General features: G+C 27.4%; 2 protein-coding genes across 2 annotated transcripts; one reads left to right on the forward strand and one right to left on the reverse strand.

Annotated features, from left to right (window-relative positions):
* The first annotated feature begins 10,556 nt into the window (after positions 1 to 10,556).
* Positions 10,557 to 12,169, forward strand: LOC107929135 (surfeit locus protein 6 homolog). The gene is made up of 2 exons (XM_016860490.2): positions 10,557 to 10,715; positions 10,933 to 12,169. Exon 2 carries the CDS (start codon positions 10,933 to 10,935, stop codon positions 11,968 to 11,970), a length of 1,038 nt encoding a protein of 345 aa, XP_016715979.2. The 5' UTR covers positions 10,557 to 10,715; the 3' UTR covers positions 11,971 to 12,169.
* A 917-nt stretch (positions 12,170 to 13,086) lies between these two features.
* LOC107929136 (membrane protein PM19L) lies at positions 13,087 to 14,555 on the reverse strand. The gene is made up of 3 exons (XM_016860492.2): positions 14,075 to 14,555; positions 13,814 to 13,991; positions 13,087 to 13,550 (listed from the first exon to the last, which is right to left on the reverse strand). The coding sequence occupies exons 1-3, from the start codon at positions 14,199 to 14,201 to the stop codon at positions 13,316 to 13,318; spliced, it is 540 nt and encodes a 179-aa protein (XP_016715981.2). The 5' UTR covers positions 14,202 to 14,555; the 3' UTR covers positions 13,087 to 13,315.
* Positions 14,556 to 24,825: the final 10,270 nt, after the last annotated feature.

Consider the following 24,825-nt stretch of genomic DNA (forward strand, 5'->3'; position numbering starts at 1 on the left):
CGTCTTTTGGGATTAAAAAACTGTTAAGAGTGGTATGACCTAAATTTTAAGAGATTATTTGTAAGTTAAGTTAAACAAAATATATTTTCTTTTTAGAAGATTTAGCATTTATTAGTATAATATTTTTAACATTTATTAGCATAGTTTATTTGACTTACTAATTTAGCCTATAAATAGGTTCTTTTACAACATTAGAAAATACGCCCGTTAGAGATTAGAACTCATAACACATTTAGATAATTTTGTGTTTACGTTTTAAGGGTTATTTGTTTTCGGGTTTTTCGGGGTTTAGTTTTTTATCTTCGTATTTTGTACTCTTCGTTCTTTTGCCATTATAATAAATTTATCTTTGCCCGTGATTTTTTGTCCTCTTTGGAGGGGGTTTTCCGCGTTGAATTTGTGTGTTCAATTTCTCAATTTATTCTGCTATTTTTTTTACTTATTTCTTAATCAGGTCGATCCTGACAAAAACCAAAAGAATACTTGAATTAGTATGATTCTCTACATCTAGATTTTATGATGTTATCTAAGATAAAGATTTATAGCAAATATAGAAGTGTATATGTATTTAAAGAGATTATAAGTAATTTTATTGTAGATTGAGTTTTAGTTTGATTGATATAATTGCTGGAAGACATGAAATTGAGTGCGCTGAAGCGTTTTATTCTCCTATTTATGGGCTGGGGAAAGACGGTGTAGTTCTAGACATTGTGTTAAAAATAATTGATATAATTAAAACCTACAATAAATTGTAAAAAAAAACCATTTTTGTTATTATTTTGAAATACAACAATCAACAGCTAAAATATATACTTTACCCATCAAAATAACTTTGGTACCTTTTAATTTTGGAAAAAAAACTCTAATATTAATATATAATTTGTAGTTATATTTTATTTAAAAGAATCCATCAAACTAGTTAATAAGGTATTGGTGATGTTTACAATTGATGTTTTGAGATTTTGAGTATTAAAATTTAAGACGATGATGCGTGAATGTTATGTATAATAATATTGTTTGAATTGGAACAAACTAGTTGGTCGGATGGGTTGGATTGAGAATCAATTGGACTATCAATTTGATGAGAGATAAAAACTTGATTGATCCACAAACTGGTATGGATCAATTGAGTTAGTCTAAAAAATCGATTCAACCGTTTCTTATATTTTTTTTTATTTTGAATTTTTGATGATTTATTTGTTTCGAATGACCCAAACTAATTGAACTGAGAACTAGTGGTCTAACCAGTTCGACCACCAATCTAATTTCAAAAACATTGACGTATGGGTTTCCTACTAGAATATTTTGGATTTAAATCTTACCCTAGGTGAACTCAATCTATTATATTTTGTGTTGAGTCTATTCTAATTCTAGTTAATCAAACATATATTCCATATTATTTGTGATTTATATGGTAATTTTTATTTTCCAAATAATTAAACTTCTAAACTCTTTCACAATAAATAAAAAGTCCATCTATCTAATTCCAAATATATTTTAAAAAATATAGTACTAAATTTGTGTACTTCAACAAAATTGAAAAATAAAAATGACTTGAAAGGTTTAAGTAAAAATAATAAATAAATATACTAACGTGATTAACATTCTCCACTTCCAAATGAATATCTTCCATCAAATTTTGAGTTATTTTCCCTTTTTTTAATGGAATTTTTTTGTTCGAGCTATTTTATATTAATTTTATTTAATTGGTTTGTTTGTCAATTTTAAAATATTTTATATTTACAAGAATATTGAGAAATTAATAATTTTTATATATAAAAGTACTTATTATTTTATCATTATATTATATTTTAACTATTTTTTATCTCATCTAATATTACTAAATTTATTTCATTTAGACAAAAACAAATAATTCTAGAAGTAGAATGTTTCCCACATCTTGGATTACAGGATTATAGGATTATATTATATTTTAACTATTTTATTTAATTACCTATCATGCTTCTTTTTAAGCAGAATGTCTAAAATTACCTATAGTCCCTCTCCAACCCATATATAAGAAGATAATGTACTTCAACACACGCAAACCCACGTCCTCCTACATTGACAATAATATCCATACCGACTGAGTCTTCCAATTGAGCTAAGACTCAATTGACAAAAATATATTAAATCTTAAAATTAAATTTTATGTCGAAATCCAATTTCTCTCCACCTAATAGGAGGAACTAAGTTAATTACTTAACAAAATATTATATTTGCAAAAAATAAAAATACTAATTAAAATTTTTTTCTAGCAGCCATATTAATAACCCTTGTGGCATATATATGATAATGTGATGAAAATTTGACTAAACATTATGGTAATTTTTAATGTTTTCCACCCACATCCCTTTCATAACATTTTTCTCCATGACAATTATAACCAAAGTTGCTCCCTCTTTTCTATTAGAGACTTAATTTTATTCCTTTTACAAAATAAATTACAAATTTTCGAATTAAATTTGTTCATGAATTGGATTAGGGACTTTTTTTTTCTTTCAAATTTTATCTATTTCTCTTCCAACATTAAATAATAAAAATTGTATATTAATATTTTCTATTTTTATAATTAAATTTAAATAATTTCATTATTAAAAATAATTGGATCGAAACAAGCTTATTTAAATTACAAAAAATCTTATTAAAATCTCAACTCAAATATAATTAAGAAAAAAAATTCAATCCTTAAATAAATCTAATATTGTCGAACATATATACACATTAAATTATAGCATATTTACGATGTGGGTGAAATTTTTTTATGTATAATATACATAAAAAATCATATAAAAATTAAATACAATTTTAATTGAAATAACAAAATTAGAGCTTCACAATTCATGGTTGTTCAAGTTCAAATTTTATCATTTATGATTATTCTTATAAATTTATTTTAGGTTTAAACTAATTTTACCCTCACAATTATATTTAATATTTTATAAAAAGAATGAATATTTTTATCATTTCACAGCTAAATTACTATCACCTCAATCCAGAGCTTAAGTATAGTATAAATAAAAAAACAAAAACATTCACATAATTTATATTCATTGTTTTATAAAAGGAATATATATATTATCATTTTTAACTGAGCTAATCTTTAATTAACTCGTAATTAATTAATAAATAAAAATAGTTAGGTAAACAAAAATATTCGAGTTGGTGATTATCAACGGTTGTATTTGTAGGGCAACATATCGACAAAATTGACTTAGAAATAAGGAGTCTTTAAGGGTATATCCATTGACCCTATAACCTATCAATTTTATAGGCCGGTAAAAAGTAATTGATTATTAATTTGCTTAGCCCAATTAACTCCAATTTTAATCAAAATTAAACCAACGAAAAAATAAATAAATTAGTCAAACTTAAATCTCACCTTTCTTTTTCCCATTTGACCATACCCATCTTTTATATCCCAAAAGGTGTGTTAGCCTAATGCCCCAATGGTGCCTTGTGTGGGCATAATTTGGATTTTGCGGACCTAACTTTGATGCTAAACATGTTTTTTGCATTTCATTTTCAATACTTTTTTAGGGTTTTTTTTTCTTAGTTATTATTGGGAAGGACCTAAACTTTGAAATGTCTAAACATGTTTTTTTGGTAATTCATTTTCAAGACTTTGGGTGTTGTTGTTGTTAAAGGTGTACTTATTTACTGTCCATATTTAATTTCAAAATGTTGATCATGAGGTTAAGCACATATTATGGTCCCAAAAATCCAACATGTTGTCTCTTTTTCTTGGTTTATTTGATTAAATCTTACTTTATAACTATTTTTTGTCTTACATAGTGTTTGGTAAATCTAATGAGGTCATAGAATTATTGGTTAAAGCGAAGGTATGAAATCATAAAATTGCTTCAAAGGAAGATTAATGTGTAAATTTATCATTATACTAATTTATAATTTGCAATTTTACCATTTGAAGCAAGGAAGGTCACTGTTAGCCTCCTATCTACGCCCTTAGCCCTGGGTCATTGAGTACTTGTGGTCGAGTTTTATTATTTACAATTGTGATGTATGGGTTTTTAGTCTCAACATGTACACATGTCATGGGTGGGTTTTGTCAGGTTCCTAATTTTCGTTTAGTTCTTCAGATTGTTGTGTTTTTAATTGATTTGTTTTAAGTTACAATAGATCATGTATATATGTGTAAATGTATTATACTTATGAATGTATTGTACTTATAATAGTAAAACTTTCAAAAAGAAAATATTTTAGCGCGATGAAAATTCGTTTATTTCATATCTGAGTTGTTGATTTCAAAAGGCTTAACATATCCTGTGGTACTTGTTTTTAATACGGTATTTGTATTTTTTGTCCAATATGGTACTTTAATTTGACAAAAAAAATTATACATCTTAATAGCCAATCATAATGATGTTAACTTTTTTGTGTTTAATTTGGATTTTATGGTTTATTTAATATTATTAATTTCGATTTTTTCTTATTTTATTAATAGAATAAATTTAGTATTGATTGTGAATTTTTAAAATTTTAAAAATACAATCTAATAACAGTAATATTTTTTAATATTTAATTTTTTTTATCAATTTAATCTTAATTAAATCTTAAAATCGATAATTTCAAGTACCAAAATAATCAAACATTAATGAAAATTTTACTATATGATAAAATAAACTTGGTGAAAAAAATCTAATTTAATTTTCATATTCTCTTTCAAACAAATTAATTATTAATTATTGTAGATAAAAGAAATAATCTCACGCTTAAATCACACTTTTGGGGTGTTTGGCACCATCGACTGGAATCCAAACAATGTTCCCTTTCTTTTAGACAAATTCTATCATCAAAAAGAAAGAAATAATAATAAAGTTAATTCCCAAAACCCTAATACTCCTAAAGATAAACTAATTAATTATTATTATTTTTTAAATTTTGTTCATCCTAATCTCTCATTCACAATATTAAATAAATAAATAAATGTAAGTGCTGGGTTCAAAGCTGTATTTTGACTTCCTAAATATCTGTATTGCTTTCATATCCATATAAAAGTAATTTCCCACGAGTGTACCAAGAATTTTTCCTTTTTTCTTTCTGTCTATTTTATGGATTCAAAAATCCGATATTTCATGTATTCATATTATCATTTATATTACAATATATAAATATATCATGCCATCCATATTTTATTAATGGATCAGTGTTACGAGTCGAAAATTGAAAAATTAAATCATGAACATATAATATAATAAATTTCAAAATTTTAACTATAAAAAAATTATTTAATTTTTATATAAAATTTTATTTAAAATTACGGAATTTATAGGTTTAGTGTCCATTGGTCAATCCTTGAATATTGAGTTTATCCTTTATATAATTATCTCTTTTTACACGCCGCCCACACGAGTTGGGTAGGCAAATATTGCCATCATCCTTTAACAATAATCCACTTTTATTAGTATTATTATTATATATTTGTTGCTGTAATACCAAGCAAGAATTTTAAATATATAGAATTGAATGTTGCAGAGAAAGTCTCTTTTTGCTTTCTTTCTTTTTAATGTGAATAAGGGTGGAATCAAGTCTTCCATTAATATTATACTTGAAATTGTTTTCTTTTATGTACATATAGATTTTATTGCACCATTTTCATTTTCATTTTCATCTTCATATTTATATTTGTTTTAATTCTTATTGTATTTAATTTATTATGGACAATAACATATTATATCGTCCCAAAAAAGCTCAAACTCGGGATGACAAGATCATCAATTGTTCAGATCACCAAAAACTAAAAATTCCAACCTAAGTTTGCTCATATATTTTGGAATCCATTACATGACGCTCACTATTACAAATTTCCTGAAAAAAATTAAAGATGTATGTCGAAACCACCTTTTTTGAAAAAAATAAAAAGAGTTTAGTTGTCGACTTAAAAATAAAAAAAAATTGGAGTCGTCACCGATTTTTATTGAGGTGTGACCGGTTCACCTTAAAAGCGATTTTGGTCTGCGAGATTTTGAGAAAACAAGTTTAGGAGTCGTTTACGTACGAGGAAGGGTTAGCACCCTCGTAACGCCCAAAATTGGTACCGAATTGATTGTTGATGTCTTAATGTCAAAAAATTGAAAAGATTTTAAAACACGATCCTTTTAACTTGAATAAATTGAATTAAATAATAAGGCACTCTTATTTCAAAGAAATAAAATGTCACATCCAGTAAGTTAGGGCGCAACATTTTTAATCTTCAAAATTAAGTTTATCATTAAAACCCATGCATTTTGAGAAGGATATTTGGTTATTTGCGGTCAAATAAAAAAATCAAAACCCAGTAAGTTAGGGTTCAATTTCCCAAAATTCCTAAATACTGAATATTGCCTTTATTTTGAAAATCCTTAATTCGAGGTAACAAAATGTCATATCAAGAGAGTTAGGATCCAACATTTTGAAATCCTGAAAAACTTTTCTTTAGAATCTGTACGATTTTATTTAAAAAGGGATACTCGGATATCTAAATTTAACGAAAAGAATTGAAGCCCAATAAGTTAGGACGTCATTCTCTCGAAAATCGTGAACACCAAGTATTTTGAATATTTACGGAATAAAATGATTTTAATGCTTTAGTGAGGCATATTCTTTAAAACAAATGTAATGTGATTGAATAATGACGTACGATGCCAAAAAAGGGGCAATTTGTAAACAGCATACACTAATGAATAATAAATAATCAATAGATAAATACAAACAAGCATAGCAACAACAATTTCAACCATACGTTATACAAATACCAATATCAATATTCAAAAATTAAATGAATTACTAATCAATTTTAAAGGATACACCAAAAAAATCAATAGCAAGAAGGAAAATCACAATCAATAAATTATATCTATAAAAGTTTTAAAATAAACAATATATCTACAAGTATTACGAATATATTATAAATAAAATCATAAAAATGTGTACCAACTATGTTAGACTCATAAAATATATATAAAATAATATATTATGAAATTAAATAAGGATATATGGAAAACTTAAAATAATACTACATAATAAAATAAAATAATGTATATAAAAAGGTTAGGAAAATTGATAAAAAAAGAAAAGAAAATACTACTACTACTACTAATAATAATGATGATGATAAATTAATATTAAAGTAATTATTTTAGTAGCAAAAATAACAAAACAGATTACTAATTTGGAATTAAAACAGAAATTTAGGGGTAAAATGTGCAATAAAATGAAATGAAAAGGACTGAATTGAAATTCATTTGAAATTTTTTATAAATTGAAAAAAAAACTATTAATTTTTTATATACATTTTGCATCGTTAGTATTCCATGGCACCACTGCAGTTAAGTCTCCATCATCATTTCTACATATGTCTCACCAAAGAAGGAAAAGATTGATAAACTGAAAATAGACATTATGATTCATTGTAATTTCCAGAAATTTTTGTCACACCAGTACAATTGTTTATGAACGTTGATTCGAATTTACAAGTGACAATCATGTGAAACATTTTAGATCGAGATTGATTTATCATATCATAAGACAAGATTCAAAAATAAGGTTGTGATGAACAAATTTATAGAAAAACCCTTACCGACTATTTCCGTAAGAAACTGTGTTGACTTTGAGCTATAGTTGCTTTGAAGAAACCCCTACATCATTACGTTATAACAGATATTATCAGACAAACAATCATTATCTCCCATTCTCTTAAACAACTGGTATGCTTTATCTGGCAATCCCTATTTACACAATTCATTAATCATTATACAATATGTGTACACGTTAGGTTTTAGACCACTGACTGAGAGTTGACAAAATAACTCATTTGCAACTTTGGTATGCCCAGCTTTGCACAAGCCATCAATTATGATGGTATGAGAGATGATATCGAGTTGCAACACAGTATTCCGCATTTCTTAAAAAAAAATCATATCAATTTGAGTTTACCATTTTTGCATAAACCATCCAGCAAAATCGAATATATCACCAGATCTAGAACTTGTCAAGAAACAATAATCTTTTTCCAAAGTTCATATGCAGTTGAAACTGTCCCTAACCCATACATGCCTTGCATTAGAGTGTTGTATGTGACAACATCATATTTAATGTATTGCTTTCTCATTGTGTCAACAATATCTTCAACTTAAGAAATCAACATTTTCTTACAAAGCGCATCAATCAATATCCTATATGTGACAATATTAGGCACGATGCCTTGCTTTGTCATTGTGCCAACGATATCTTCAGCTTTAGAAACCATCTCTATCTTGCAAAGAGTATCGATGAATATACTATACGTGACAACATTAGGCTTAATGCCTTGTTTTCTCATATCTGTTTAAAATATTTTAAAATATTAAAAATTTAACACTTTATGATGTAATTTAAATATTAATTAAATGATAATTGTTCTACACTTGTACCTAGGGTGGAGAAAAGACCCGAAACCAATTCCAACGTCAGTGTTAGGTTCAATTTGATTTTATTAATTTTGGTCTTCGATTTTCTTTTCATGTGTTAAAAAAAAAAAAGGCCTGCCGAATTTTATTTTTTAATTAATTATTTTTTTGTGATAAAAATATTTTATATTGAATTAATGGAAATAAGTTTAAAAAATATAAAATTCTATTGAAGAAAAGTTAAAAATAGATGAAATGAGCCGATTTGAACCGGTGCAATTTGGTTGGATTCAATTTTTTGGGATTGGGTTCGTTTTATAAAAACTAAAATATTATATAGTAATCGATTTTTTAAAATTAAATTGTTATCTAAATCAAATTAAATTAAAAGTTGAATCGCTGAGTGTTAATTGATAATTCAAATTTTATATGGATAATTGTTTGCCATCCAATTTGGATTGCAAAAAAATTGGGTGATTAAGAACTAACCCTAAAACAAATTCTAGGGTAAACAGCAATCATAACCTCTTTTTTATTTTTTTTTAATCTGAGTTGACCGAAATTTGACGCGTGGAAATTAAAGGCAAATTAATATTATATATATTGGTAATTGATGGGCTTTAATCCAAACCAAATGCAGATCACGAACCGAGCCCTCAACTTATGACTTTCTTTGGGTCCATTGGCTCACAACTAATTATTGATGTTTATCCTATACGTGGCTCCGTCCGTACATGCAAGATATTTGAATCAATTTGTTAATTTAGTTGATTCAGTTAAATAAATTATTAAAAAAATTAAAATTTTGATTTAATTGATTCTTAAATTAATTAATTCAATATTTTTTTTTAAATCGATATCCCAATGAATTCTCCATCTAATATGATTGAACCAACCTTGCTTGTATTTACCAATACATATATGTTTCTATGTACTATTTTGAATTTATAAATGTTTTTTTGAAAATGTAATATATAATATATATTAGATTTTTATATTTTCCAAAAAGTATTAGTATTTTATATATACAGTTACTTCTTTTTGAAAATACCTTATTTATCAAAACTATTTTTAATTATTATAAACTTTTAATTAATTTTGGAAGGATAAATTTCAAAACTATACGTGAACTTTGAACAAATGTGCATTGTTATACATGAACTTTAATTTTATATTTTTTTTACATGAGATTTTCATTTGATCCAATTTTCATAAATCAATTGCACGATTACCGTTATAGAACCATTTTACGTTTATATATTGTACACACAAATAATTATATTTATCTAATATGTATATAAATTGATGTATTTATTTATTTAAATATGAATAATTGAATCAAAAGTAAAGTTTCATGCATACCTTGGAACCACGCTTAAAGTTTTAAGTGTATAGTTACACCGAATAAAAACTCACATATCAAATTGTGCATTAAACCAAAATTAATGTGTAGTTTTGAGATTTGTGTTAATAATAAATTAAAAATATATTAAATAAGAGTAAAACGGATGGATTTATAAATTAAATAATTAAAAATAATTTGGCCCTAAGCCCAAGACTTAGTCTAATTTAATGTTTTAAGGGTTTTTTTTTTTACTTTATTCTATATAGAAAAAGCCAAGCCATCAAGTATATGTATAAATGGGTCACATTCGAATATAAATAGTAAAATAAATATGAAAAATAATAAATATATAAATTGATACATCATATTTTAGTTAATACAGGTAAAATAACTTCAAATATATTTGCACATATGCCGTAATTAGATTAGAAGTGTACATAATTTGAATTTACTCATTTAAGTTTATATTTTTTTAACTTAGGGCCAATTTGATTCGTTTTATCATTTAGAAATAATAAAAAATATAAAATAAATTTATAATAATATTTATCAATCTTATAATTAAGTTTAATTTTTTTATATTTTAAATAATAAAATAAATCGTTTAAATAAATTAAATTCGAGCCTAAAAATGGTATGAAACAACCTCGACCCAATCGGTTACACCTTCACCTCCAAATGATACAAGTGTCATAAACTGACATATAATAGAAAAGTGAATAAAATGACTAATGAAAAGCCTTAATTGGAATAATAATATAATTTGAGGACTTAATTATAACATTTCAAACTTTAAAAATCATTTTAGAATTGAGCTATAGTTTAGAACGAGTATGTTGCAATTAACCCTAAAATTGTATAACTGAAAGGTTTTCTAGGATTTTCACCTTTAAAATTTCCCCAACTCTCTTTCGCACATCCCGCCGCCAAACAAGCCTTCTCTCGTCTTCAAGTTTTTTCGACGGACCAGGCGATTAAATAAGGTAAATTTTTGAAACCCTAATCTTAATTCGAAGGTTAGTTTATTGATTCGTATGATTTTGTGCTATTTGCGGCCGCGATTTGCTGCTATTTTGATGTGAAATTTACGGTCTTTATCGGTGGCGGACGGCGCCGCGATGTCGGTATTCCGCCGCTGTTTGGAACCCTTAAATTTTCATGGTTTAAAACAAAATCTATTCTTTTTTAATTTTTATGCAGATGGTGAAGAAAAAGGAAAGAACTTTAAATGAGACCGAATCATCAATTGATTTGAAGTCATTGATTCATGAAAGTGCTTTGTTCTTTGACAAATTGGTTGAGTTAATCCCTGCTAGGTTTTATTTACCTGATGAAAAGGATAAACCTTGGTTTCAGGGTCTTAGCAAGGCCGAAAAGGCTTCTGCTAAGAAACAAGCTAGAGAAAACATTAAGAAAGCTAGGAGAGATAGGTTAGATCCTGAGAAATCATCAAAAACGACTCTCGATTTGTTGAAAGAGAATATAGAGAAGGAGAAATCGGGTAAGGATAGTGATGCTGAAGAGGAAGAAGTCGAGGTTAGACCTATAATGCCCGATGTAGATGATGAACGGTCGGTGACTTATGAAGAACTTAGGGAAAGGCTTCGTAGGAAAATCGAAGAGCTTCGGGGTGGTAGAAATAGTTCGGGTTCGGAGAAGAAGAAGAATGAGAGGAATGATAAGAAGGGTAAGAAGCGAAAGAGGGATAACGGAGCTGAAGAAAAGAAAGTTGATACAACGGCTAATGACAAGGATAATGTAGAGAAGGATGTTGAAGAGGCTGCAAAGGAACTTACTTTTAGTCGTGTTAAACTTGGGGACGAAGATAAACATGGGAAGAAGAAGAGAAAACTTTCAAAGTTAAAGGAGCTTGAAAATGCAATGAAATTAGCAGCAGCTAAGAAAGATCCCGAGAAGGGTGAGGTTATCGCGAAGAAGCATTCATGGAAGGCAGCAATGGATAGAGCTGCAGGGATTAAGGTTCACGATGATCCAAAATTGTTGAAACAAAGTATACAGAAGGAGAAAAAGAGGCATAAGAAGAATGCTGAGAAGTGGAACGAGAGAGTTGAAACAACCCAGAAGTTGAAAGTGGAGAAACAACAGAAGAGATCGGAGAATATAGCGGACAAGATTCACCAGAAGAAGATGCGACGCATTGCAAAGAGGGAGAAGAAGCTGTTGCGACCTGGGTTTGAAGGTCGCAAAGAGGGTTTTATTAATGAAGGGTCAAGTTAAGGTTCCTTTTTTTCTTTCAATTTTCTGCATAGCCTGTGGCTTTAACTGATCTGTTCCTTTTCTGATGGTAAGATTACATGCTAGGAATGCCGTTCTTACAACTGGTTTCCCTTCTGTTTTCTTTTTCCACCTAGAGAAAATGGTTGAATGTTGTTCACAAACTGAATTTGAGTTAATATACTGGAAAAATGTTTGATTCTCTTCGTTTTATGGCCCTATTGAAAGTTGTCTCCTAGGAGCTTCATTGGTAAAAATACCATGGAAGCGTCTGACTTAGTAGTGTTGCGTGTAACTTTTGTTGATGTACATTTGTTGATGTACAGAGAGGTTCTTATGTTCTTAATAGTAGAAGTGAATAGAAAATTTAACAAAAAAATTATTTTGTTTTTGTTCCAACAAATAGGGACTAATGATAAAATGCAATTTGACATCTAGTATAAGGACTATAGATAGCTTCTCAATTTAATAGCTCCTGACATAACTTGTTATTATAGTACCTAACAAATAACCAATGTTTGTCATGGATTCAAGAAAATGTGGCAAGATTGACCGGCACTGGGTCTTTATGAGTATCCAATTTGAGTTTCACCATATTTTAATCCAATATGGTTGGATGAATTTTAGTATAGAAACTTCACAAAGAAAATAGGCAAGGTTGGATCAATGAAAGAATACTATGATACTCACTTTTCATTAGTGTCCATAAATCTTGGAAAAGAAAAATGTCATTTATGGCATGTTGTGTTGATTGGCTTGGCTTGTTCTCTTGGTTGTTTTTGAGGCATTTAGTCGTTTATTTTGGATGACATCATGTATAGTTTACCTTTTTGAAAATTTAGTCCAATTAGTTGATGAAAATCTCTGACAAGCTTAGTGAAGCACCATAAAAAAAGTGCTTATTGCTCACTGGACATGGCTTGGTCCAATTTATTCATTCATCTTACCTTATTTAAAGAGGTGATGTTTAATCGTTTGGCTTGTTTAGCAATAAGTCCGGATCAAGTTAACTCCCAAAGTTCAGTTGAATATCACTAGTCTCGATTTTACTAAGCGATCCAATTAGTCCCTCTACTTCTAAATATCATCTATTAAAAAGAATCATTTTGTTAGAAAACGAAAACAAAAGCCACAGAAAATGTTTCATTAGAAAAGACCAGAAACATTACAAACCAGATCAGCTGCAAATCCCTGTATCATCTTCACATACATCAAAGGAAGATGAAAAGATCACCCCCAACTATACTTACATTAACTAAATTTAGAAAAAGGAACGAGCTGATTATTACTCGCTATCAACAACAAAACCAAATTACATATTTTAGCTAGTTTTAAACTATAGTCCCTTTCAGACCCTAGATCCAGTTACAGCGGTGCTGGTCTTGTGCCCTGGTTCATCCCCCGGTGCATGCATCCCATAGTCGGAATCTCGATACCCTGGTCCGTACCGACTGCTGAACACACCGGCATGGATCAACAACACATACAAAAGTTGAGTGAATGTAAGGATTATTATGAATGCTTCAAGTATCCTCAACCTCCATCCTCTCCATCCTCCTATATTTATATGCTTACAAGCAAACCTGCAAACATATGTTATATCTCCCTAGTCAGTGAAAGTACCATAAATCCCTTATGTCAAATTACAGGTTAATCTAAGAACACATTTTCGTTAAAAATTTTATTTAAACCAAAAAATGACAATAAATTGGATAAAATTTTAAATAAAAAGGTGAGTTTGGTCTTTAATCTGAAGTAAAATGGTTGCTTTACCCAGAAAATGCAATCCAAGATCAATTTGTATTTATATCCGAATAGAAAATAAAATGAGAATCAAAAGGTTCACCCAAAGGCTAATGCAGTTAGAGCCCAAGCAATAAGTGCAGAAGAACCAGCTGCAGCCAAACTATCACTTCTCCATGACCTAATATGATGACCACCTGCAAATTTTGATACTATACCCACCACAGCAGCCAAGATTGAAAAGGTTAAAAAGAAACCTGTTGCTCCATTCCCACCCATACCTGTAAAAAAATACAATGTTACGATCGTTATTTTACGATTTTTCGACTCATTTTCGATCGAAAAACAATGAAACAAACTTTACTTGGATGAGCAGTTTGGCCATTGATAAACCTATTAATACACCAACTAGCAAATCCCAACACAATGAAATACATGATCAAGTTAAGGAACAACAAAGGAGCTGCCGCGTTTCTTCCTACAGTAGCCATTTTCTTCTTTTCAGACAAAAAACTGTAAAGACAAGATACTGTTTTTGTTGTGTAAAAAGAACAAGTGATGGAGTAAAGGGAATGGTGAGATTAATATAGAGGAAGGTAATGGTGTGAAAAAAAGGTGAAAAAAACATACGTGTAAATCAGTGAAGCCATGCATGAGGAGAAAGAGGAAACAGGTGGAAGGACACTTGTCGAAAATGGTGATTACGGTTCAAATGGATGGGGCTTTTTAATATTTGAAATCTAGAAGGTTTAAGATATTGGAGGAGACGGTGTGTGATATATATCCAGTTTGTTGTTGCGGAGAATAATATTTATTATATACTATACAACCTATTACGTTCATCCATCTTCTTCTTGTTTTCTATACCTTATTTATGAGTTAAAAATAAGGTAAATTATATTTTGAGATTAAATTATCAGTAAATTTATGTTTTTGTCGAAAGTTATAACACAGTTATTAAATTAATCGAATATTTTTATTTAAGTTATTAAGGGGTTAAGTTTTTTTTAAGTTCGGTTAGCGAGATTCAAGTAATAATTTAACGATCAGTACAGTAAATTAGTATTTATTGACAAGTAAAAGACCATACGTTAGAACTAAGTTGATCTAGCGATCATTGTTGGAGAAAAATAAAAATTATTTAAATTTTGATTCGTGAATTCGTATATTCAAAACTGTTTCATTAAAAGAATTTAACTGTAGAAGAGAAGGAAAAGTAAAATTTTTTACTGATGTAGACGTCACAAACAAAGAATACTATGTAGCAGAGATTTTAACAACCTAATAATTTAAATGAAAATTTTTAAATAATTTAAGGACTATTTTATGACTTTTCGAAGTTGAGTGATTATAACATAAAATTATTAATAATTAATTTAAGGACCTTAAGTGTAATTTATCCTACAAATAATCTATGAAATGTAGATATGTACACGTGTAAAGTGACGGTCTGAAATTTTCTTATGACTTGAATTTCTTGGTTATTAAATTCTAAAAGTATAAAGTATTTGAAATTAAATGAATTGAAAATGTATTTAAAATAATTTAACGTTTATTCGGATTAATTAAGTGCAAAAGATGTTGGGCACTAACAATTTGCTAATATCGGGCTATGCGGCTTCTTTTAGGGTTGTATCTAGTCTTGTTAATGGCCGTGCTATGTGAAAAGTTCAAAATTTGTGGGGATTTAAATAAAAATGTTAGATATATTAGAGTTGAACTTTTAAGGCACGAGATTAATTACGTTCATCTTTTTTAGGTTTGTAATGTTGTATATCATGTAATCTATAAAATATAAAAATTAAATCATATAGTTCTATGATGTCAATATTAAAAAAAAGTTAAATGAATATGTATAACTTTTAATAAATAAAAAATATATAAATGTATTAGATATTAAATAAAAATAATATAAATGTATATTTATTTAAGAAAAATATAGGTGGCTTAAAAGGGGCTTGACTTAATTATTTATAAATATGAGTGGGTTTGAGTTAATTCGAGAATAGTTTATGTTCATAACAGGATTTTAGCTAAAATAATTGTTGTCTAATGTAGTTGTTATTTGAGAACATCTAAAGTTAGGAACAATTATTGTTTAAAATAATGGTGTTTCAATAATAGCTATGTTTAGGACAATCATAGTTTGGAATAGCTAGTATTTTAAACAATTGTGTTTTTTCAAAAGAGTTGTTATTCAAAACAAGCTCTAAGGTTGTTCAAACGGCCAGTTCAGTTGATATCTGAACCGAATTACCATTAACTGAATTAACCAAAATTTTTACATGTTCTTTTTGTTCAAATAAGTTTAAAATATGAAAAAAATATCATTGCAATGTTATTTTTCTTTACTTTTAATTAAAAAAAAAAGAAAGCAAAAACAAAAAAATCAACGCCGTCACAACATTAATTTAAAATCATTATAATGAACACTACATTAAAAACAATAAAATTTTAGACTTGAGTGATGAAATGAAAACAAATCATGTTTGAAAATGGAAAAAAGGAAATTGAAGTCAAGAAGAATAAAAGATGGTCTAATGTTAACTGGAGTCCACCCAGATTTTGGGTGGGTTTGGATGGGCGATTAGATACGGTGCGGCGCATTTAGCTTACTTTTTGTCTCACACTACAGTATCATTACAGTATCTAATCTCACCGCTACCGCTGTTTTTACACTAATCGCAGGTAAACACACCGCCTATCCAAACTCACCTTTTGTCTTGAGTTTAGCGATGGGAAGAAAAAAAACTTAGCGCTTCTTTGTTTTATTTTTATTTTTTACTTTTTATTTATTTCTTAGTTTAAAAATATATAAATCTGTTATGATTTCAAGCCCATTACAATAATTTGTATAAATTTAAGCTCATTCTTTAATTTTTTTATATTTTGGGCTTACATAATATATTGGACCTATATAATATATTGGGCTTGTAATACTTTATTATTAATAATTTTTGCTAATCAGTTAATTTGATAAATTACCTAATCTTGAATTGAATTAACCGTTAATTAAATTTTCAAAAAACCCTTAATCAATCCCTTAGATTTGAAGGCTGATTGATTAATTGAAATAATTCAGTTTTGTAGGTTAATTTGGTTAAAATCGAATTGTGCACTTCCCTAATAAGCTCCACCAAGAAAAGTATCACAAAACAACTCTCGTTCGAAACAGCCTCTACATTGAGAACAACTCGCATTTGAAACATGTCAAAATAATCATCATTTAGGAATAATTATCATCCAAGAATAATCATCATCTTATGTTTCAAGAAATGTTCTGCGAATGATGTTTCATATGGTACCACTTCACCAAAGTAGAAGAAGTGAAAGTAACCCTTGAATACGACAGGGCTCTTGGGTTATCTTCAGTGTTGGATGTTCTAGAGTGTTTTGCTTGGCGAATCAAATATAGAGGTAGTTAAGAGGCTTACTTTTGACATTTTCTTGTGACACTAACTGTTTTCCCTCTCTTTCGGAAACATAATGAGTTCACTATTCACCATCACTAGCAAAAACTCTTCGTCATCTATCTTAACCATTAATGTTATTGTAATTGAAAATTATTTCATTATTCCTATTATTTGTCAACTTTGTAACTCCCATTTTTTGAGAGATTATAAATAGGAGAGTTTTTCACAACTGGTAAAAGGGCTTTGGCAATTTGAAATTCTGACTCTCAAAACTCTCTTAAGTTCTCTCAACTTGTTTTATTTGTTTAGCCTTATTGTCAATCACATTTCTCTTTGTCCACATTACCAACCACTACCTACAGCTATACTCAATGTTACTAGATCTACTCTAATATTCTTTTCCACTTTTTTTCAGTACATCTCATTTATTGATTTGCAACCTTTCTTCTATTTATAAAAAAGCTCCGTACATAAAGTGTGTTAATATCTTATTTAAATCTAACCCGTGAACACCTCTAACTGTATCAAACAAATTGAATAACTAAGGTAATGCTCAAACACATATAGATTATGGGTAGCGTAAGTGGAAATGTAATGAGTCTTATTTTCTCGTTCGAATTAATTTTTTCGAGTTAAATTCGGTTAGTAGAGATGATAAATGATGGGTTTAAGTCGGCATAAGTAAAAAATATTTCAAACCTGGCTGGTTCCAATGCTGATGATTCCAACCAAAAGGAAGAGCAGCATACAACATACAATTCCAATCAAAATTCACCCAAGCCTTATACACGAAGATCTTGCGGTTCTTGTTGTTATGGTAGATTAGCCACAATCTATCACGTTTAAGTTTGGCTTATGATATTCAACATCAGAAACGATCTTTTGTGATTCAAGATTTTAAAACTTACAGACTGCCAAAATTGAACTCACTCAAACTAAAAGATGTCTATTCAGAGAGTATCCAAATAGAGTATATTTTATTAAATCTTTTTAGGTGAATTTATTCTGGATAAATTACATCAGTAATTTCTCAATTATACGAAAAATTTTAAAGAAATGATCAATCTGCCCTTTAATTTAATATACAGACACTTATCTATTCAACTTTTTTAAAATAAAAGCGGTCAAATACAATCTAATCTTGTTGTGTATTAACCTCCGCAATACTTTTACTGATTTTTTGTATCGTTTGTGGAATAAGAATATTTGAAATTGAATGTTGAAATTAGATGCTGTTTTTTACTTATAATTGGAAATAAACCAAATCTGACGATTGGAGATATTATATAATTAATGCCTCAAATATGAGGTTTCTTTTTCGAAAGGACGGAATTGTAAATTTTCGTTTATCTTAATGTTATCGGGTAAAGCATAAAAACCATAAAAGTTTGTTTTTATTTTCCATTTGTTGAAAATTGATAAACACATTTGGTAAACAAAAATAAAATTTGTTTTAGTAATAAAAATATACAAAATATTTGGACCGCTATGTAATTAGAATTTAATTGGTAGAGTCAACTTTTTCATTTAAAAAAATAATTTAACTAAAATTTGAAAATTAAAAATTAAAATAATAATAATAATTTAAGGTCAAAATAAAAAAATTAAAATTAAAAATTAAAAATGCTGCATGTTTTACCAAAGATTATGAGTTAACCTTTGATAACTCATTTCTCTTCCTAAATAAAATACATGTATTATTTATATATTTAGGGGTAAATCTTAAAATTACATATAAATTTTGATTCAACGTGTAATTTGATACGTTAATTCTGATTTGGTGCAATTATACAAATGAAACTTTGATTGTGGTTCAAATGCATATATGAAACTTTAATTTTGATTCAGTAGTGCATGTTTTAAAAAATAAATACATCAATTTGTATTGCAATATGTAAGCTTAAACCGGAGTTATATCAATAACTGTGATAGTAGTCGATTAAGTCTTAACTCAATTGGCATCGATATTGTTACCAGTGTAAGAGGACGTGAGTTCGAGTGTGCTAAAGCGCACTATCCTCTTGTTTAAGGGTTGGAGAAGGGCTATAGATAGTTCTAGGCATTGTGTCAAAAATAAAAGACTAAGAATCGTAGTGTGATAGTAATATGTGAAAATTGGATTAAATCAATATTTCATTTATAAAATTACACAAAATCAAAATCTATATATAATATTACGGATCAAATCATAATTCATTTGTAATTTTGAGATTATCCTTTAAAAAAAACTCAGTTTGCTATTTCACCAAAACCTTTTTCTTTCTACGTGTTGTAATTGATATTAGGATAAACTACACCCAATGACACTTTAAAATAGGATTTTTTAAGTCTTTCTAATTTTTTTCTCTATTTAGTCACTCTAATTAAGATAATTGTTTGAACTTGTCATTGTTGTTAAAAGTTTTATTAAACCACTAACAGATTACTGATATGACACATGAGCTAATTGAATGACAACATGTTGCAGTAATTTTTTTTTTTTTACTTTTAACTAAAGTTTAAAGATCTTTATGTAATTATTCTAAAACACTTTTTCTTTTTTCTTTCTCTTCAAACACACAAAAAAGACCCACTTGTGAGTAAAACACCAATAAGAAGGGAAAATGAAAACAAAAAAAGGAAGCTTGTAAGACTAAGACATATCAGCTATTGCTCTATCCAAAATGGAGTATACTCCAAAACTATCACTCCTCTTCCTCTGCCATGCTTTTCCATATCAGTTTTTTTTCTTGTTCTTTTATGAGCAATAAAAATGATCAAAACCTAAGAGCACCAGCTTGTTTGAGAAGAGGAACAAGGGTGCCATCGATCTGAGAAGCCATGACTCTATCCATGGTACCCACAAGTTTCCCACCAATGAACACAACAGGGATAGCAGGAGAGCTTCCAAGCAGCCTCATCAAACATATCCTCATTTGAGGTATAGAGAGAAGAAAAAAGAAAAAAAAAGTGCCACGAATTGTCATTTAATTGGCTAATGTGTCACGTCAGTAATCTGTTAGTGAATTAACAAATTTTTTAGAGGTAAACTATACTTAATGTCACTAAACTATTATTGAATTTCTATTTTGGTCACTCAATTTCAAAAAAGTACACATTAGTCATTGAACTATTCAAAAGTTTTCATTTCCTTTCCATTCTCTTCTACAACTCACTTTTTTTCATGAAACTGTTATGAACATCACAAATCTACAAACAAAAATTCAAACAGTTTTATTCTTCGATCTCCAACACTAACTGTCAGATCAACTTAGATCTAAACTATGATCTTCTAGTCATCAATGGGTACTGATTCACTGCACCGATCGTCGAATCATTATTTAGAGCTCGTTAGTCAATTTTTAAAAAAAATAATAATATTAACCTAATAACTTAAATAAAAATTTTCAAATAATTGAATAACTATTTTGTAATTTTTTAAACATTTTACTGTCTTTTTTTCAAAAAGATATTATTATCATTAATGATTATGGGTCCCATGCATTTATAATAAATAAACACCTTAAAGTTAAAGGGTCAGTAAAGTAAGTAGCACTTTACTACATTAATGAAAAAATAATATAGTATATAAATTATCAACGCAATGGTTAAAGTTTTCATATTCACAACTTCACATCTTAAAAATTAGAATTTATATTTTGATATTGTCACCTCCCTTATTATAATTTATATTTAAGGTAGTCAATATCATATCTTGTAGGTAAGTATATTATTTTTATTCTGGTACTAATATATATCAATATTAATATGTTTAAACGTATCATTTTAAGTTTATCAATGTTTTTAAATATTTTTTTACATATATTTATAATTTAATTTTATCTTTTTAAAAAATTATATATTATATATACAAATATATCTCAATTACATCAATTTAAATATATTTATATGTAAATATAAGTTTTTAAATTATTAATTATGTTCAACAATTTAAGTTAATAATTATATTTTAAATTTAAATGTAATTATAATAAAAAAATTGAAAGGTGGGTTTAAAAATGTTGTTCCTTCAAAAAAAATATATCTTTTATATCATCCGATACGCGAAATGATATGTGCTAACCAATTGCGGTACAATATATTGTGTAAAAAAAGAGAGAGTATAAAGATGTAGTATAAATAATTTATTTTTAAGATAAATGAAAAAAAACATTTATAATATATAAATGCTTGTTGTTTGTTTTGTATAAATAATATAATTTTAAATTTTATTAACTTTTATTTAACAATATATATATTTGAATATTGTTTATTTTGATCAGTTTGGTGAAATTTGGTTACTAACATGGTAATCAGTATCATATTGGAACTGATAGTAGACAAAATAATTATTTAAAATTGACACATGAAAACATCTTAAAACGAAGTAATTAAATTAATTAATTACATTGAAAAAGTTAAGGTGTCAAATTATGACAAAATTAAAGGATAGAGTTTAAATCTAAAGTGAAAGAACTATAAGAATCAAAAATGAAATTTAACCATTAGTTTTGTTTTGACATGTGTCATGAAGTAAGGCCTTAGAGTTTTTGTTTTTATGTAGTAATATGGACCTAATAAATAAAATTGCAACACTTTTCCCTTTTGAAAGTTCAAACCATTAAATATGGATCAACTTATTAAAAAATTGAAGAAATAAAGTTATAAAAATTCTAAATGACCCATGATTTGTTGATTGTTTTCGATTAGAAATATTGAATCATAAAGATGGTGTGAACATCATTTTTGGTTAGTTAGTTTATGCATGCCATTAAGCTTTGGGTATCTATAAATGTTACTATATGTATTTATATCTATATATTTGATATATTACTAATGATTAAATTGGTAAATGTGAATAAGTCACATCATAATAAATAATAATGAGTTGTCGATTGAGTCTAACTCGATTGTCATTGACATTGTTGCCAATGTAATAGGAAGAGTGTTCGAGTGCGTTAAAATGCATTATCTTTGATAAGAATATGGTAATCCCTTTCAATTTTATTCATAGACTTTAAGAATACATGATATTTATACAGTAATAGTCACACATGATTAGGAAAGATGTATAATATATTTCTAAATATATGCTTAAAAGATATATAATATATTTAGATATTCCTAAAAATAATATCCTAACACCCTTCAAGTTGAACTCACAAAACAAAGAAAAAGCTTTAAGATGATGAACATCTAAGCTCAATAGCAAGGTCTTCAGCCACTTGAACTCACAAGTGACGAAAGACATATACCTATACTCAGCTTCAGCAGAAGACCGAGAAAGCATATCTATCACCATAGCTCCTTTACTCAAATGTGGCAAGAAAACAACAAACACAGTTGACCAAATCAAAGGGTAATTTGAGGCATACATTGATTCCTCATTGCATCATTTACCCTTCCTGCAACAGTCACTTTTTTAACAGTCTATGGATAATCCATACTAACCAATTCATCATTTAATGCACTCAAAAGCCGCGAAGATAGTGCGACGCCAATAGCATAAGCTTACTCATCGAAATTGTTGAGCTTTAATCGAATAGGAGTAATAAACTTACAGGGTCGATCTTGAGGACCCAAGAAAAAGGGAGAGTTAGGTTCAATTTTAGGTGGTGGTGCTGATGGTGGAGAAGTAGAATCATCATCAACCATTGAGAACAATGAAAAAACCAAAAAAAAATTATTTTAAAAGGCGGGTGATAGTTAGCCCGAAAGTTGACACCATCAGGCAAAATAAAAGATAAGAAGCAAACAGTTTGGAGAAAAAAAAAGAGGAACCTAAGCTCTTAATACTATGACAATAATAGGGTAATTCCTTTCAATCTTATTTATAAACCTCAAAAGTATACATAATATTTATACCGTAGTAGTCACACAGGAATAGGAAAGATATATAATATATTCCTAAATATATGCTTAAAAAATATCCCACAATAATATCCTAACAATCTTCATTGTATAAAAAAAAGTAAATAATTTATTAATTGAATAAAAAATTAGTGTGGTAAAACATTCGTATATAAATTCCGTCAATTTAAAAATGTTATTATACCAATATTTATTATTTTCTTAAAAATAAAATTTTAAAATATTTTTTAACTAAGTTGATGTATTGTTAACTCGTGACACTAATTCAATGAATGATTTTATAATCGTATTAGGTTATGACACACTACTATGTGGTTGGTTTTTTTTAAAATAAATTAATTTTTTTATAAAAAATTTGATAAACTTTTGGTTGAAATGATAAAGTTATAAATATACCGTATATTCGTATGTTCAAATCCTAATATGTGCGAGTTTTATTCTAAATTTAATTTAAGTTTTATAGATTCTATATAAATTATAAAAAAAAAACCCACTCTAATAATACTACTTGTTGCTTTTTTAAATAATATATTTTTATTTATTTTTTGAACTAAATTGATATTAATTAAATGTGTCTTTTAAGTCGCAAATGCTCAACAACTTTATAGGTAGATTCAAGTTGGCTTCACGTCTGACTTTAAAGCAAATTTACCAATTATTTTTAAAAATATAATTGTAGTGTTTTATTTTTTTTCCAATTTAATTTAAAATGGTAAAGAAATTAGAGTATTTATCAATAGTTTTAATTTTTTAACTTTTAAAGCTTTCCTATCAAATCATTTTTATATAATAAAGCTGCATTCATTCAATAAAAAAATTGATTTATCATTTCAAGTGTAGTGAAAAAAACGTAAATAAAGAATAAAAACTCTAAATTAATTCAAACTTTTAAACATAATTAGAATATTTTTAACATGAACTTAAATTTTAAATTTAGAGCTAGGTCGAATAGTCCAATAGGGCTAACTCGATTTAGACCTAGCCAAAAAATTTACCTCAAATTGAGCTAAAATCGATTTAAATAATAAAATATTTTTAAATTTAATTATTAAAATATTTAAAAATTAATATAAAATTATATTTTAAACAATGATATGAGTTTTTGGATCAAACTAAAACAGACAAAAAAATAAATTTAAAAATATTGTGAAAACAAAATACAATTTAATTCAATTTGATTCGACTGATTCAACTTAAATAAAATTATTTTTTAATACAAATCAAAATATATAATGATAAAAGATGAGTGAATTCCCTCGAATACGGTAAAAAGTTTATATTCTCAATTTTTGAAGAGAGAAATTACATTAAAGTGAACTTAATTCAATATTTTATGTACCAACTCGATGGTTGCTCGCAAATGCCTCGAAATTATCATCCAATTTTTAAATTGATTTATATTTATAATATATATTAAAGTACAAAGTTTAAAAAATAAATTAATACAAATATTAAAAAACAATGTATCAATATATTATAATACCAAAAGTAATATTAATTAAATATTAAATATTAAGTATTCATGTTTTATTTTTTTTATGTCGTTGTTATATTTAAGGTATGACATATTAATAATTCGTTGTATAAATTAACATTATATTAGACATATCACACATAGATATTACATATATTACTCATCATCATGTGATAATACTTAAAAATATATATTATTGTAGTAGCGAAAGTAGTGGGTTGGTACGGGCTCTAGCCCCCTAAAATAAAAAAAATTTTCATATAGCCTTTTTAAAATTTTTAAAATTTTAAATTAGTAATGATAAAATTATTTTTTGGTCCTTCCTTAAAATATACAAATTTTGATTTAATCTTTAAAATTTTATAAAGATATAATCTA

The sequence above is a fragment of the Gossypium hirsutum genome, chromosome D09, assembly GCF_007990345.1.
Source record: "Gossypium hirsutum isolate 1008001.06 chromosome D09, Gossypium_hirsutum_v2.1, whole genome shotgun sequence".
Classification (NCBI taxonomy): Eukaryota; Viridiplantae; Streptophyta; class Magnoliopsida; order Malvales; family Malvaceae; genus Gossypium; species Gossypium hirsutum.